Source organism: Cygnus olor, chromosome 5 (genome assembly GCF_009769625.2).
Source record: "Cygnus olor isolate bCygOlo1 chromosome 5, bCygOlo1.pri.v2, whole genome shotgun sequence".
Taxonomy (NCBI): domain Eukaryota; kingdom Metazoa; phylum Chordata; class Aves; order Anseriformes; family Anatidae; genus Cygnus; species Cygnus olor.
This window is the reverse complement of record NC_049173.1, coordinates 42,170,421-42,187,387: the sequence shown is the minus strand read 5'-3', so window position 1 is coordinate 42,187,387 and position 16,967 is coordinate 42,170,421. Positions and strand designations below refer to the sequence as shown.

Genomic DNA, 16,967 nt, shown 5'->3' with positions numbered 1-16,967 from the left:
TTAAAAAAAATCTATCACTTCATTTTGGTGACATTTTACTATTTTCAAATTACTGACCAGGTGTATCTTAGCAATGTTTCTTTATGGGAACTACAAAATTCTTTGCATTGCATTAAGATATTTTTTGCCAAGAAAATAAAGGTCAATGTCAGTCTAGAGACTGAAATATTAGAAACTATTTTCTTTTTACTGTCAGAGACCATTTGAATTGCTTGCTTTCATCCTCTGCATATTCATGTTAAAATTAATTCTGCTTTACCATTTGTTTTTATTTAGCTGTATATATTTTATTTATCATAAGCATAAAAGCTATTTGTTGAGATCTGAATGAATTAGAATCATAGAATAGCTCGGGTTGGAAAGGACCTTAAAGATCATCTAGTTCAATCCCCCTGCCTCGTCCAGCCTGGTCTTGAACACCTCCAGGGATGGGGCATCCACAGCTTCTCAACCCTCTGAGTGAAGAATAGTTGAATGCTTGTCCTGTAGAAATATTGCATATAATAGGCCTCCAAATTAACTTTGAAAAACAAGAATCTTCCTGGAAAAAAAGCACATTACATTCTTTTAAAAACTGGAGGCTTATGTAAAATCAGAAGGGACATTTATTGTTACATTTATTGTTTGGTTCCTTTTTGATCTATACAACTTTCAGACAAGATAATATACAAATCAGTGAGCAATATATTTTATTGCATTCTGAAGAATGAAGATCTAAGTGGGATGTTATCTTCACAGTGCAAAACAATTCCTGTTTGTCACGGAAATGACAGAAGTTTTAGATCAAAATACTTGATTTGGGTGTTTACAGAGCCAGAGTGGAGTTCTGTGGTTTTGCACTAATTAAGGATTTTTAAAGTTTCTGGTTGGTAGACTTTTACTAGTGTAAGTATTAGTTTAGTATTGAAAATACTAACTTAGATCTGTTCTGATTTATATAAACATATTAAATTTGAGTTTAAAGTGTTTGAGTTTAAATAAATTTCTCAGTTTGGAAGAGGGTGAAAGAAGTGTACACTTGACACATAGATGTCTTTTAGAAAAGCTTACCTTCTATGATTTGTCAATTTGACTTTTAATATGTTAATATGTATTTGCCAGATTTTAATCATTAATTTCTAATTTCTGTAGCTCTGGCTAAACTTCAAACTCAAGTACTATATTTCAGGGGGAGGGACAAGGCATCAGAACTATGTGATCATGTTGAACCCTAGAAGAAAGCAAGTCTGTAAATGTAATTAGCCTGAAAAATATAAGTAATATCTCATACTTTTTTTTAATGGAACATTTAGTAAATGTAAATGAGATTAAGACAAAAAGATCAAAGAAAGAAAAAAAGTCACTTAGCTTATAAAATTAGCTGCTTATATAAAAACATCTAAAAGTTTAGCTATCCGCATGAATATGAATATAATGATTTTATTAATATGCAACCTTGGGAAGTAATCTATTATGCTCTTGTTCTGATCATCAAGAAAAGTAGTAATTATTGAGCCTTAGTAATTATTGAGCCTTCATTGTGTGCAGTTATTACAGTTCTCCTATTGCATTACTACATATCTTTGAGAAGGTGGTAATGCATACTGGTAGATACAGGAGTAGACAGACCACAAGTCTGATCCACTCTGACAGTTGTATTTACTTACTTGCCATTCTTCTCTCCCTTATAAATCAAATACAATTGATTTATAATGCAGTGCTACTGAACTGCTATATTATACCTGCAATGCATTCCAGCACCTTTGAGCCATAAGCTTGTTTGTATTTTGTTTCGTTGTGTGTCTGTGCCTCTTTTTTTTTTTCCTAGGAAATTGCATTTAAACTGAATGTGTTGTTTATCATGGCTTGACAGTTACTGTACTGTTGGTTTGGATGTTGTGGGTTTTTTTTTGTTTGTTTTTTGTTTTTTGCATGAGTTCCGCTTGAAAAAATGCTTATGTGAAAGAAAGTGAACAGTCTGTAAAATCAAATTGTCTCTGAATGTCAGTCATGCTAGGAATCTGATTCCAGGACAAAGTAGTGTCACAGCTCCATCTGTGACAACACTAAGCTTGTGTGGTTCCACTGTTGCAGTTCGGTGAACACAAGAGATCACATCCTCCAGCTGTAATGAAAGTTACTGTATTTGAGATGAAATACAACTGCCCACACTCAAACTAATGGTGTCATTGATGAGAACTTTGCAACATCTTTGAAGTACTCCCTCTGGGGAGCTGAGATTTGCTGTACATCTCTAAAGAAAATTGCTGAACAAAAGTTAATTTGATAGCCGTTTCAGAATGCCCATTGTAGCATGACACTAATTTTCTAAGGGTATAATTTACTGATTTTCTTTGTCTTCACAGTATTTAAACTCGCTCATAAACTTCAAAACAGATCAGATTTGCATCACCTTCAGTCAATATAGACCTAACGCATTGTATTGCATCTCTGCAGCTGTAGAATATCTTGTGGGGATAAGAGTCATGATACTGGCATCACCGTATTGATTTCCAGGGGCAGAGTCTGATCAAGTCTGAAATAACAGTCGCTAAAAACAGCTAACTCTCCCATTGTTGAAGGTATAAATTAGAAGCTGGTCCAAACTACTGGAAGACCAGTTTCACCTGCTAATCTTGATAGATCCTGTACTGCTATCAAACTATGAACAAATTCTGTAGTAATTTGTCTCATCTCTACGTTCCATTAGAAATGTTTCTTCACTGAAAGGATACATAGCTGATGAATTTATGTTAGTATTTTCTATTCCATCTGCACTGCCAGACCTCTGACAAGATAAACATCAAATGACTTCTTTGCCTCTTTGGGAAGGCCTACCAGTACATAACCTTGGTTTACATGTATGTATGTATTTATAACCAATATTTTTTCTTCTCCTTCTCCTCTCCTTCCCTCCCTCTAGAGGACTAATGCTGAAATGATGCTTTAAAGCCAGTTTTGGATTTGGACAGGAAAGTATGGAAAGTAGAGTTCTCTTAAGTGTCTTCTGAAGCTTGCAGTTAGGAAAGCCATTGCTATTCTGACCTGAACAGATTATTTAATAGTATATCCTTCTACTCCTACTGAATAAATGTTCAGTAATATCTTTCAGACTCACCTTACACCCTTCCAGGAACCATAGCAGACTCCTCTTAGTTCACAGTGAACTTTCAACTCACTTTATTTTTTTTCTTTCTTTTATATGCTTTTTTAGGCAAAATACCAAATTAGATGTATTTTTAGATGTATTAGATTTAATTCAATGTATCTTAAAATCTCTCTACTTCAAAATAATTTGCAATATTTGCCTGCATTTTTTTATTCAGAACTGTTCTTGTCCGCTGTTGGCATTAATGAACATTAAAAGATTCGTTTGTGTGAGGAGAAATTGCCTAACCTTTTTTTGCCTAATCAAAAAAAGTGGAAACTAGTGTAATCAGTCTTAATTTTAGGTGACTTCTTATTCTGATACCTATGCTACTCTCCCATGTAGAATCAGACTTATACAAAGCTGGAACATTGATCTGTGACTTGAGAGTACAATGACTTGTGATGTTGTCTGATCAGTATAAGCTAACAAAGTGCAGTCTGCCACCTTTGTGCTAGCACTGCACCTCTAACTGAACACAGGATGTTCAGTTAGAAACTGATCTGCCTGAAAATTGTTCTCTTCTCTTTAGGCTCTGGCCTTTTGTTTGGCATGGATTTTCGGCTAGGTCAGTTTCTCAATCTGCTCATCCATCTGGCTGTGAAGTTACAAGTGCAGATACAAGGAAGACAATAGAAATGTGCAGGTGGTATGGGGCACCTGCAGAGGGGCAAGGCTGGCAGTTGTAGAGGTTCACATTGGCTTAAACTAGCTGTGAAACCCTATTACACTTTTACTTTGTCTGCCTTTTCTCTCTCCTCGATTTCTCTTTGCCCATGTTACTTTCTTCCTTGTATTTTTCTAGAAAGAGTATTTTCTGGGAAGCAGGGAGGACAGTGTGGAGGGACAAACCTGTATACGACTTTTATCACGATAGTTACCAGACTGTAGTAGCTAATGCTTCTTTTGACAGTCATAAACTTTCCAAATTCAGGTGCAAAGACCTACAGAAGTGTTTTGTTTACTTTTAGAAAAGGTGGATGTCTGTAGAAATCCTTCTCTTCAGGCTGCGCTAGGAGACTTCTAAATTTTAAGTCTCAGAATTAATTTGGGAAGGACATTATTCTTCAAAGGTAAATTGAGAAAATAATATTCTGATTTCAGTCTGCAGATTCAAGTATTTTAAAGTTGTAATTAAATTAATAAGTTTAGTAAAGTTACTACTTTTAGTGAATGTTCTGTATTTCAGAACACTTGGTCATCCTTTCTGGCTGATAATTTAAATATTGAAATTATCTAGAGACTAGCTGGGGAGGTGATGTTGGGATGGTGAGAATGTGGTGGTGAAGATGTTTCCTAAGTGCTTTCTAAAGGAGAAGTAGCACTAAATAGCACTATACTGTGTATCTTCTTCCCCTTTTTTACCACTGTATCTGTGTATCTTCCCTTTTTTCACCGCTTACAAAAAACTTTTCTTTTTTTTATCTGCAAATTGTTCAGTATCTTTCTCTTCTCTCCCAAGACCTTTAGTTTTGTATTGATACTATAATTGCATAATGCCTTTGACTCTTAGGTGATGAGTGCACAGGCAGTCAACAAAACACAAAACAGTAAAAATAAAGGAAAGCCATTCTTCAGTCTGTTTCCAAACTTCTGTTGAAATTGTAGTGACAACAGTATATCCTAGTGTAAACAATATGTTGTCATACAGGTGGTCTTGTTAATAAATTTGAACTGATTGCTGTTATACTTTTAACTGTACTTTATTAATTGATGCAGCTCCAGTTTTATGCCGTTCAATGGGAACAATATATAGCTCATTTTCTTAAATAAATAGTTTTGGTGTGATGAACAGAACTTAATTACCATAGCAAATCATGGTTATTTCCTTCTGGAAACAGAAGGTAATTGCTAAATGCTGTGTTAATGCATGCACAATTAAAAATTAAATGTTGTGTTTACAAGTAATCAGTCACTGTAAAGTCTTATCACTGATGTACAGATAAAGCTCTGGATTAAACTGAAATACTTTTTATACGGCTAATAGAGAATGTGATGAACCTTTTATGAATGTGTGTTAAAACAGGTCATGCAAACTACAATAATGATGTCTCAGGAGACCAATTAGTTTCATCATTAAATAGACCAATTCCCACACTGATTGCTGATAGTGTCTGTTTATCTTTCAGGTACTGTGTATGACAGGTTAAGAATGTTCTTTTCTTTGTGCATGCTCTGATGCAGCTTGTGATCATAAGAAAAAAAATAAATAAATGAGGCTGACAGGAGCTGTGTGGTGCTTCCTGCAAAGTCTCGTTTCTTCAGTTTTTCTGTCCATCAGCAAGTAATGCTTCCAGAATTACTGGTCTAAAGCACTTTCCCAAAGGCCACTCTGCCTCTCCACTGTTTCTGCATCTTTGGGCCCAATATGTTACGTATAATTGTACAGGTCACTAACAGAATTTTCGAAGGAGAAAGGAGAATTTAATTCCAGCAGTTCATATTCTGCTACAAGAAATTCAAAACGGAATGTCTGACCTGCTAAGCAAACTGGATTACCAAGCTGTGTAGCTATTAATCAGTTTGGAAATCTGAATGTCAGATAATAAGACAATTTCAGATAAAAAGTCAAAATATCAGAGAAAAAAAAAAGCTGTATTAAAAGCCACCCTATTAAGCCACTTATTTGAGTAACTAAAAATAAATAAGTAGTATGCTTCTGTGCTTTTTTATATATAGCAAACATACTGTTGAAAAACATTGAATGAAATCCAACATCCTTCTTGATTTTAGTTTCAGACTGAAATTGACCCAAACATACACATTTTGCTGATATTAGAAATTAACATTAACCTGATACTTTAGGTTAAATTCAATATAAATGTGTATTTTCCCCGTGTCATCTGGCAGTATTTATGTGCTCCACCTAGTGAGTGAGTCAGCAAATACTGCTGGATTAAATATAAAGGCTGTGTGCTTGCCCTTAATAGTGACTTGAAAAGAGCTGTTTCATAAAATGATGAAATATCTAAACTTCTCTATTTTCCATTCTTGTTTATTTGAAAGAGAAAAGTCTGTAGTCTTAACTGCTGGGATCTGTACTACATAGCTAAAGAAAGATGCGTATGCTTCAGAAACTGGAAGATTTCTGTATACCATAGGGTAAAAAAACAAACAAACAAAAAAAAAAACACCACAAGTATGTGACTCTACATACAATGAAGACTGTAGGCATGCAAAATCTGCAAACACAGGACCTTGTCGTTGAACATCCTGGGAATAATGCAAGTGGCCTCCTACTAAAAGCAACTCAGAACATCAGCTGATCCATACACATGTTTTGGTGGTATTTATCTCAACTTGCAAGTGTTACAAAATCTCTTTCCTGGAAAGATGTTACGTGAAAAGGTGTTTCAGGTCTGTCGTTGAGGGGACTCTGTATCTGACCTAATAGATGAGACCTGAAACCTTCATAGAGACAGAAAAAAAAAAATTTAAAGGTTAATAGAAGAAACTAAGCAAGGATGAAAGACAGTTTTACCAGACTCTAGGAAAGAGATATTGACTGTCTCTATTTATCTATTTATTTTTAAGTGATCGTCAGTCGATGGCGAGAAGTTTACGTCTAAGTGGGTACAGCTCAGGCAGTTTTGGTATTCAGTCAGAGAACTAACTTCTCCAGAAATTTTGCATCATGATAGTTACCTCCTGAAGAAAAGCTTGGAATTTTTACAAGTTATAAGAAGAACTCTATGTGATTAGTTCATAGGAATGATTCTCCAATACATCCAGTACAAATTTTGCTATTCGGGGATACTAATGTAAGACATAGTCAATCATATCAGAAACCATCTATATATGCTCTAGAAATACACTGATGAAATTCAGTAGGCTACTGAGATATGGGTTTCTGTGTTCCTCATAGATTAGAGTGGATTTTATTTTTTTGTTTTGCTGATGTTTCAGGTCAGCAATTTGTGTTAACTAATATTCACCAACAAATTTTAAGACGATGTCTTAAGATGGTGATGAGTTTCATAAAGCTCTCTACACACTTTGCTTCACTTGAATTCAGTGGAAGCATTCTGGTTGTGTAAAGCATCAGCAGAGTTAATCCAGTGTTTGGGAGCTTTTAAAAATATTTTTCTAGAAAACTAACACTGATTTGTACAAGAGGTTAAAGTCTTAGATCAAGCCATAAAAAAAGGAAACTGTTTCCAATGCATTATTGCCCAGTACATGTGTTTACAGGAAAAGTGACCTGAACAAAAGCCAAAATAAGCTTCTTAGAAAAATCAGTGGAACCAGCTTTAAACAAGCAAATTATGAACAAAGTAACGACTGACTGAAGAACTGCTGAACTAAGAAAGTGCATGATATTTAAAGTGGTTTCACTGATTTTGTCAGACTCCTCAGGGGGCTGAAGAGAAACCACTTGAAAAGATCAAGTTTCACTTCCATCTTGACAGATTCTAGCTCATGATATTCTTAAATATTCATCTCTTCAGTATTAATGCCAATTTTCTTTTCTAAATGCAGCTCATTTTTTCCTTACAGAAGTAAATAAATAAATAAATAAATCTGTAGATGTTCCACATCCTATAAATTTTGTATTTTTAATTACTAATGTGAATAGTGTAACAATATTGGCAGTCATGATATTGCATGACATGCATATCAAGTGTTAGCTTGATATTTCTTATGTTGATTCATCATCCATGAGTCAATGTGTGTAGGTTCTTGGGTCCCTCTCCTCCCCCCCCATAATTTAGTAATAGCTTTCATTTAGTCCAATAAAACTGGAAGGTACTGTTTTTTCTCAAGAGTTAGTGCGTGTAGCTTGCACTGTTGTATCATAGGCTACTTGGAGCAAATTCTGGTTTCACTCTTCATTGTTTGTTTGCGGTTTCTAAGGAAAGAAGTATTATCTGTAACGTTAGTCTCAATGGATCTTTTGTTCTTGGCTTTCCTCATGAAAATTAGTAGCAAAATAACAATTCAAAATAATTTTTGGGTTTTATTTATTAACCTGAGAATATTTTTCAGTAGAAACACTTTTCAGATGAATGATAAAATTAGTAGGTAGGTGTTTATTTTCAGTTGTCTTTGTATGTCTGTAAGAATAACAGAACGTTGTAACACAGATTTGCTGTGGTGCTCACGTAAGTTTTGTGTATTGAACTAGTTTTATAGCTTCACCAGCATAATGCATTTAACTGTTACATATTTGTTTTTAATTTGTGAAAAAAGGGTCTGGGTGAATGTAACATTCAGGGTTGTAGTTCAGAAAATTAGCAGTGACAGTGTGCCTACTGGTTAATGCTCTGTGTATTGGCTTTCTGACTCTCACAGTGCCTTTGTATATGTCTAGATAATTAATTCCCTGTAACGTAGATTGTTTTAAAGCTTTTGGAGTTCTAATGGAAGCTACCAAGGAACTATCATACCACCATATTGTGGAAAGTTTAATTTTTACTAGCCCTTTTGCTGAAAAGAAAAAAGGATAGGACATATTTTTTTGTCATGCATGGGTTCTAATACATATACCAGTTCATGCTGATGATGTGCAACTTTATGTGAGGAGTTTTCAGTTTGTACAGTTGTATGTTTTGTAAACATTCATTGTCAGTTCCTTCAAGAAAGAGGATAAGCCCTTTCTTGGGGCTCCTACGTTGTATGCCAGAGAAAAATCAGATAAATTATTAAGCAGATCTGGATGATAAGGCTAAGGGTTTAGGTGATACTGAGTCTTACTTGGGCTTTGAATATAAAGGTTTCAGTTTAATTCAGTATGCTGTGACATGGAGCATAACCACTGCTTCACATGGAGAAGGGATGTAGATAGATCAGAGCAGCATAAACTGACTGTAGCAATAGTGTTTGGGTGGACTTGTAAATGAAAGATGATTATTATGATTATAGTATAGAAGAAAATGGTGCATTCCTACAGAATTGTCTTGCAGTTTTTCATTTATTCTACAGGGACAGTGTGATTGTTTCAAAGAAAGTTACTCTGTATAAAGATAAGAGTGTTTGGAAGAAGCTGCACACTTGTAATCTGTGTCGTGGATTTAATAGAGTAAGTTCCTGAAATGGTATAAGAGTATAACACTTATTAAAAAAAAAAAAAAAAAAAAAAAAAAGCTAAGTCCACTGTTTCCTTATATTTCCCAAGTACTATGTTGCAATACTGTCTTTTTTATGACACAGTTTCATTACAATACATTACATTTCAAAAACAGTAACTTATCCGCCTGTCGATAATGCAACTAGATGACAAATTGGCAGGTAACACGTTAACTCTAGAACATTATAAATGAAAATATGTTATTTATATTTATACTTTGTGTGTAATATAAACTATATCTGCATTTGTGTATTCTAACAGCTTATTTTGATATTGCAGGAAACAGCATACTCCATTCAGCAGCAGACAGTGTGACAAGTGCAGTGCAGAAGGCAAGTCAAGCTTTGAATGAGCGCGGTGAAAGGCTAGGTCGAGCAGAAGAAAAGACAGAGGAGCTGAAAAACAGTGCACAGCAGTTTGCAGAAACTGCACACAAGGTAAGACTTTGGGGCAGGGCTCTCAGTAGGTCCAAGTCACACATTCCTTTCTCATGAGGAAGCTCTAGAAAGAAATGCAGTCAGTCACTGTTTACAAACAGCATACACTTTTCCTTGTAATTGTTCGTCATTTGGCTGATTTCTGGTTTATAAGTTCTGTGAATGGATCTAAGGTTTACTGCATTTCTACTTGGCTTGAAATGAAACTACCTGTCCTAACCTTTCCGAAGCATATTTCAAATCCATCTTCCCACTCCTTTTATAAGAGGCTGTAAATAGGAACAATTGATACCTTCAGGCTGTTTTAGTTTGGTGTGGGGTTTTTTTGCTACGAAAAATAGTCAATATTAGGATCCAATTTCGCAATTCTACTGTCTGTTCTGTGATTAAGTGGAGAGCAGGGAGTAACAAATACTGTCAAAGAGCATTCTGGATGCTCTTCCAGACTTCTGTTATTAAGTATGAATTTCTTCATGCTTTCTTCTAACACTGAGATGGGATAAGATAGATCTTCCTTCTGATTTAAGGAAACAGCTACTCATTCCTGCAAGAATGATTGCTTTACAATCAGAAATGCTGATAATGCTGCTCATACAAAATAGAAACTACTTCAGAGCATAGATTCTTTAATCTATTAGTTTCTGATTCCAGTCTCTAATCTGGCAATTTTATTTTTTTTAGCTTTAGATAGGCAAGCAGTTCATTTCTACATTAGTGTGACAAAAATATTAATGAACTGGTGGTCAAGGAGCATTTCATAAGGCTTCAGACATTCTTTAGTCATATGTTGAATGTCTGCTTGATGTCACAGTGGAGGAAGTAGGGGAAAAAAGAGTAATATGGAAGAGCAAATCTGAAGAGCAGCTAGACACACCTATTGTGTTTTACATTGATGTGAATACCCACCCCTTTTTAATGTATACTTTATTAAAATATCTTGGTTTTACTAGTAGTAAAAATTCCAGTCAATCTGCTTCTTGGCAGTCTTATTTTTGTTTTATTTTGCTTTACTGTATTTCATTTATATACCAAGTTTTGAGGATATTTCTTTTCAGTATGACTCAAACTGATTAAGTGCTATATTGATAAATGACAACAAAACTATGACACCCTTTTATGTAAGGATATAAGAATATCTTAGGTTGCTCAGAATATCCTTAAGTGTAAATTTAACATTACAGTGATTAAAAAGTCATCTGTTAAAAGGCCATGGCAAAACCAATAGGAAAAAAAATGAGGATGAGGACAATCAGAGGAAAAAGGAATCAGTACTTTTGTAGTAATTATTATCAATAACTGTATTTCAGATATATACTTTGGAATAATTTATGGCATATCTTTGGTGTTTTAGGGGGAGTTTTTTGTGTGTTTTTTTAATTTGTTTTGTTGTTGGTGTTTTTAAACAACTAGTGCACATGGAATGAGATAATGCTAGTGCTGAGAAGGCTTTAAAATTCAACTGTGTATCAGTGAACTCCTGTTGTGAAACTATCGTGCTCTGTACAGACTGCAAAAACACACTGTGTGCAGCAATACAGTGAAATTATTGTTAATCCACCTTTGATTAGAAGTCATAGGCTTGTGACTGTTTCTGAAGAGGTATCTTTTTATATCTGGAAATGTTATGAGGATTTTGAGTAACAGTTCCATCTCAGGAACATACGGATATTGCCTATTTTTGTGGAAGATATTGATCATACTGTGCCTGTTGCTTCTGCATGTGCATAATGGAGTTCAACTTCCATCCATCTCTGTGACTGAAGTTGTGGGCATCTACAGTACTTAATTTGGCAACTTTATAATACATCCACAGCAGGCAGAATGCTTTTCAATGAATAAATAAATAATTAAAAAGCTAAACACTTTCTGAACACAAGCAACCATTTTAGTTGGCAAATTTGATACTTTTGCTGCCTAGCACATGCTTTAGGCTTTCTCATGCTTATTCCAAACAGTGCTGCTTTATTGCATTAGGACTAGAAGTCCTGGATTGATACCTTGCAGTTCTATACAAGCCAACCCTCAGGACCCATGGATTTATCTTGTCAGGTCCTGTGGACTTGTGCGCTTTCAGGTTCCTTAGCTGATCTCAAACCTGATCATCTCCTACAGTGAGTGGTTCATCTTTCTCCCAGTCCCTGCCTTTGCCTTCTGGGGCCCAGGCTATGTGGCTGGAGCTCTTGCCAGTGAAGACTGAGGCAAAAGAGTCATTGAGTACCTCAGCCTTTTCCATGTCCCAGGTAACCAAGTCTCCCATTTCCTTATGGAGAGGGCCCACTATTTCCCTAGTCTATTCCCCTAGTCTTTTTATGACTAGGCCCTTGAGTATGAAAGGTTCATGTCAATTAAATTGGAGTCATCTGTTGGTCCTCATGTCACTGTTAGCAAATGAAATGTTAGCTACACCTACCAATTCAGGTTTCTAGATAACTCATCTCAGCTTTGTATAGCATGCTATTATCTACTGATATCATTTTTATATTATACAGAGTCTAAAACTAACTTCTCTAGTTGATTTGGCAAAGTCAGTTTGTCTACAGTTTTTATATGGGATTTATCTCACTTTAGCTCTTTCTTCTCTCTTATTCCTAGTTTTCAGTCCATTTTTTAATTATTTGAAATTGAACTATTCAGTAATTGCAGAGATAGAAAGACAATCCTTACTTTTTCATCATCATGTAAAAGCAGAGCTGCTGAATAGGTGTTTTAAACAATGTCTAGAATTTCTGATTGTAACAATCCAAATCATTAGGTCTAAATGACCTTTCTTACATGCATGTCTCTGTTTCTAGGCTCTTGCTTACACACACAGTTCTCATTACACATAGCAAAATAATGGAACATTGGGCAACAAGGCTCTGAAAACAGATAAATTCTGCCTCCTCACCATAGCAAAGGGAAACTTTAGATATGTATCACAGAGGCAATTTGTTTGCCTATCCCTGTACAAAGAAGATCACAATTTCTGGCATCTTTTGGAGAATTCAGTTTACAAACTCTTCTGATCCAAACTAGCCATGTTAGCTTGATATAGCCATTGGTACAAATGGTGCCTCTTTAATTCTATTTTCTTTTTTTTTTTTTCCAGCTTGCAATGAAGCACAAATGCTGAGATACTGCCCAACGCTGAAATCTTCCTGAGAGAAACTGAAAAGTCTAGATTCAGCAGTTTTTACGGGAGATCAAGACTTGTATGTTTTTTTCCTTCCAGTTCAGTGGAAATGCATTCTTTCAGTTTCTGTGCAGGAAAAAATGTTGCATTTCTACCTTTTTGACTTATATTTTGTTCCTTTTTTGTAATACTGCTACACAGTCCTGCAGTACTTTGTACCTGTATTTCTGTTGTTACAGGAGCTAAAGCAAACGGGAACTGGACCAAATGACAAGCTCATCAGGATTAAAATAGTAATATTCTTCCCCAATACTCTTTCCTGATACTGTAGGATACTCTTTCCTGATATTGTATAGCAAAGTTCTTAACTGGGTGTTGACATTTGTGTGGAAATAAAATCCAAAGAAGGGATACGCTTTCCTTCATTTTATGTAGCATCAGCAGAATTTGAATGTTGGAGTTGATCACCTGAGGTTGTAATTATGGTGGAGATTACTGCTTTGTCCTGGGAAACAAACTCTTATCCTACCCAGTGTAGGAAGTTTTGCATGTGCCGTCACCAGCATTCAGAAATGCATATTTGAATTTCATAGTGGAATCTGTCACCAGTGCTGCATTTTGAATATTTCTATTTTACCTTCCAAATGGATTATTTGAGCAGTAGAATGAAACATACAGAATGTATGCTTGAAGTTTCAACATTGAGAAAGGAAGTAAATTATGCGTCTAAACACACATAGCTGTGCCTCAAACACAGTCTAGTATTTAGCAATCTGCTGTAAAATAACATTTCATTTTCTTTTTATCTATGATTCTCTGGCCTAAAGGCCTACATAATTGAGAATTCACCATTTTCCACATCATAGTTTTCATAATCTTACAGTAAGAATTTTTGGGAACACTCTTCAGAAATTTGATTAGAATGATTTTTGTCTTTAGTTAATCATCTGATTTTTAAAATGGGGGCTTTGAAAAAGCATGTCTCGGTACATTAGAATCATACCTTCTAGTTTGTCTCTCATTTTTCAACATTTACATTATCACTGGAAGAGTGACTCCATACTTCATACTGTATGCACTGTATTCTTTTACAAAGATAAGCAAGTTACTCTTTTTTTTTTTTTACTTCACAGATGGTTTCTTAATATTTTTAAAACATTCTAATATGCTTTAATATTTAAAAAAAAAAAAAAGCTGCTTTTTTTGTTTGTTTTACACCATTAAGGAAGAAATAGAAAGCCTAGCAGAAGTTTCAGCCTTCTCATCTTCCAGAGATGCATGTTTTCAGCAATGCACTTCAGAATCTTCTGTCCTCATCTTACCAGAGATCCAGAAAGCTGTCATTAAATGAATGTACTGTAGTTTTCATTTTCAATGTAGAATTAGATATTTGCATTATTAATGACACTTCAAACAGTCTAAAGTCTTCAGAGCAGTGCTTGAAAGAAAGATAAAAGCTGCTGTAGTAATTGAGAATATTTTGGTTACTGTAAGCTGAAGCAACTTAAATTTTGTCTTGGAAATACCCACCGTTAAAAGATGTTTGGCTTTAGGGAAACATTCTTATATGAACTTAGAGACATCACGGTGTTAAAACTGATTGCATTCAAACTTTACATTTATTTTTTCATATAATTTAAACTGATTTATATGAAGCTTGTTATTTAACTTCACAGTGGGAATTGACAGAAGGCGTAAATTTGTCATCTGTGTAGTACCATACGATCATTTAGACAGATTTAGCATCAGCTCTAACAGTTACCACATTGTGCACTGTCAATTGAAAAGGAGTTTGGCCAGCTCTGTGTTACAAGTCAGAACAGGCTCATTAACAACATGAGCTCTGCACACTCAGTCAAGCTACTTACAATTAATGCTTGCCCTGGAAACGTCAGTAGCTTTCTGAGTGCCATTGTAATGACTATGGATATTTCTGCAAATTAATCAGGAAAACAATCCCTCATTAGAAATTAAATTTCTACTAGAGACAAAATGTTAGACTAATTTTTAAAAATAGCTGCATTAGAATTCAGTCTGGGAGTACATATTTGACCACATAGGTTGTGTCATCATCTTTTCCACTCTTTTTTAACTTTATCCTGCTGCTAACTTCCAAGTCCGTCTCCTGAGAGAAGGAAGGAATAGATTTTGAACTGCTGCCATCTAGCTGGCCTTCTGAGCTTGTCAATAATTCAGAAGAAATGTTGAAACCCCAGATCAGATAAACCTGAAAAGAATTACTTGTCTAAACAGAGATAAAAAGGCATAGGTTTTCAGGTGTTTACATGAGTATCAGCTGAACAGGTCAAGGTCACAGCTGCACTGCTAAGTTCTAGGTCATTTGTGAGCTGAATTGTTCTAAGGCATTGCTTTAATCCTAATGACAGTTTTTCAGGATTTTTTTTTATATCCTCCAGTTAAATGTATTGTGTTATGTATCATAACTCAGGTCTTTTATCTCACCATCAAAAGCCATTTACTATGGGAATTCTGAGTAACCTAGTGTTATTGAATGAAGGAAAAGGGGGTTATTTGTGTGTTCACTTTGTTCTTGCTATTCATTAAACTACTATGTTTGGTAGTTTTTAGAAGAAAAAAATTAGAGAAGTATGAATGTCTATCCAAAGGTAAATCTTATAGCATTGCAATTTCCTTCTGGAACTTAGCTTGTAGTGTATACAATATAGTATTAGATAGTCATGTACATAACATATACTATGATTCAGGTTAATGTTTCATATGAAAGAATGTATTTGTAAATTGTAACAACATCAATAGTTTCTTTATCTTTTTAAAGTTCTGCAAAGAATAAAAATAATGCATTGTTAGACTTGAAACTACTGTACTGCAAACTCTGTCTTAAAAGGCTACTTTTGTGTCTAGCAAAAGTTGTGCATTATGTGAAATATTAACAAAAATGTGCTCTCTAAAAAGTGATCTTAAGGGTAGATAGGTTTTGCTATGATATGCCAGAACTGTAATACTTGCTGGTATCTATTGTAACCAATTCCTCCAAAAGTTCTCAGAGATGTAGAAATTATGTGCCATTCTGGGTATAAAAAAAAAAAAAAAAAGTAAATAACAGTGGGACCTGCTCTCTACGGTAATTACTGGAAACCCTGATTTTGTCATTAAATACTTTAACTGTGATCAAAAGAAAGCTGTCCTTGGATTTTTTCTATATGTCTATTTGAATTTGTTCATTCAAAATACAAATGATTTCTAAATGACATTTTTCTGTTTCACTCTAGGAGAATTATATTTCGCTCCTAGCAGAACTGAACAAAAATTAGTTTCCACTAGTAGGATGAAAGGTTTCTATGGAGGGGGGAGGGTTTTCTATGGGGAGGGGGAAGTACTGGGAACTAGGTAGAATGATTTCATGTCCAAGGAGATTCCAGACCATACTTAACGCAAGTAAGCATCCGACGTAAAAGCAGATTAAAAAGAATTCTGTGTTAAATTTTATTTCAATTTGCTATAAAATGCTTATTGATAAATTGTTTTCTTTTGCTCATCTACTTTTACTGATAATTTTTTATCAAAATAAAAGCAATTCTAATTGTCCTGTGGGAATAAAGCTATAAAGGTTGTGTTCTTAAACTTCTATAAACACAGAGAAGCAATCCATATATTAAAATGAGGGCTGCTTGTAGATTTACATCAAGTATGAACTGATTCTGATGCCATCTGTTTTTTTTCCAGGCTTTAAAAAGGTCTGTACTATTTCAGCTACTAGGAAAAATTTGCTAGAACACTTGTCAAAAGTCTGATGTTGAATGCAGTATGTGCTCAGTGCCCAAACTGCTTGAAACTTTTACTAAAAAACAATAGATCTCTGGTGGATCAGAACAGAAATTGATCAGAAGAGCGATGTATTATAATTTATATGTAACAAATTAACAAATCATAATTTGGCCAATGTAATGAAGTTCTTTTCTATACAGTAGCGAGCAGATCAGTAACACCTAACCAATATTCACTAAAGATGTCTCAGGTTAAGAAATTGCTTTAATTTTTTTTCAAAACTAATCACATCAAAGTGGTCAGCTACCAGTGGGCTAAGGACATGGATTTGGCTAAGAACTGTTTTTTCCAGTGATTCTAAAACTGAGCAACCAGTTCATAGCACATAAGCTCAGCTTGTTTTGTGCATCTTTGTGCATCATATGAAGCACTGTATGATGTTATATGTTTCAACTCTTTTTTTTTTTTGAGTGTTTC

At 34.7% G+C, this 16,967-nt stretch overlaps 1 protein-coding gene across 1 annotated transcript in view; it reads left to right on the top strand.

Annotated features, from left to right (window-relative positions):
* The window catches only part of STXBP6 (syntaxin binding protein 6), a 110,709-nt gene extending 94,810 nt beyond the window's left edge, over positions 1-15,899 (top strand). The window contains exons 5-6 of the mRNA XM_040558723.1: positions 9,474-9,631; positions 12,720-15,899. Of these exons, the coding sequence (XP_040414657.1) occupies positions 9,474-9,631; positions 12,720-12,743 (182 nt within the window). The 3' untranslated portion in view covers positions 12,744-15,899. The remainder of the gene's footprint in view (positions 1-9,473; positions 9,632-12,719) is intronic.
* The last annotated feature ends 1,068 nt before the right edge of the window (positions 15,900-16,967 follow it).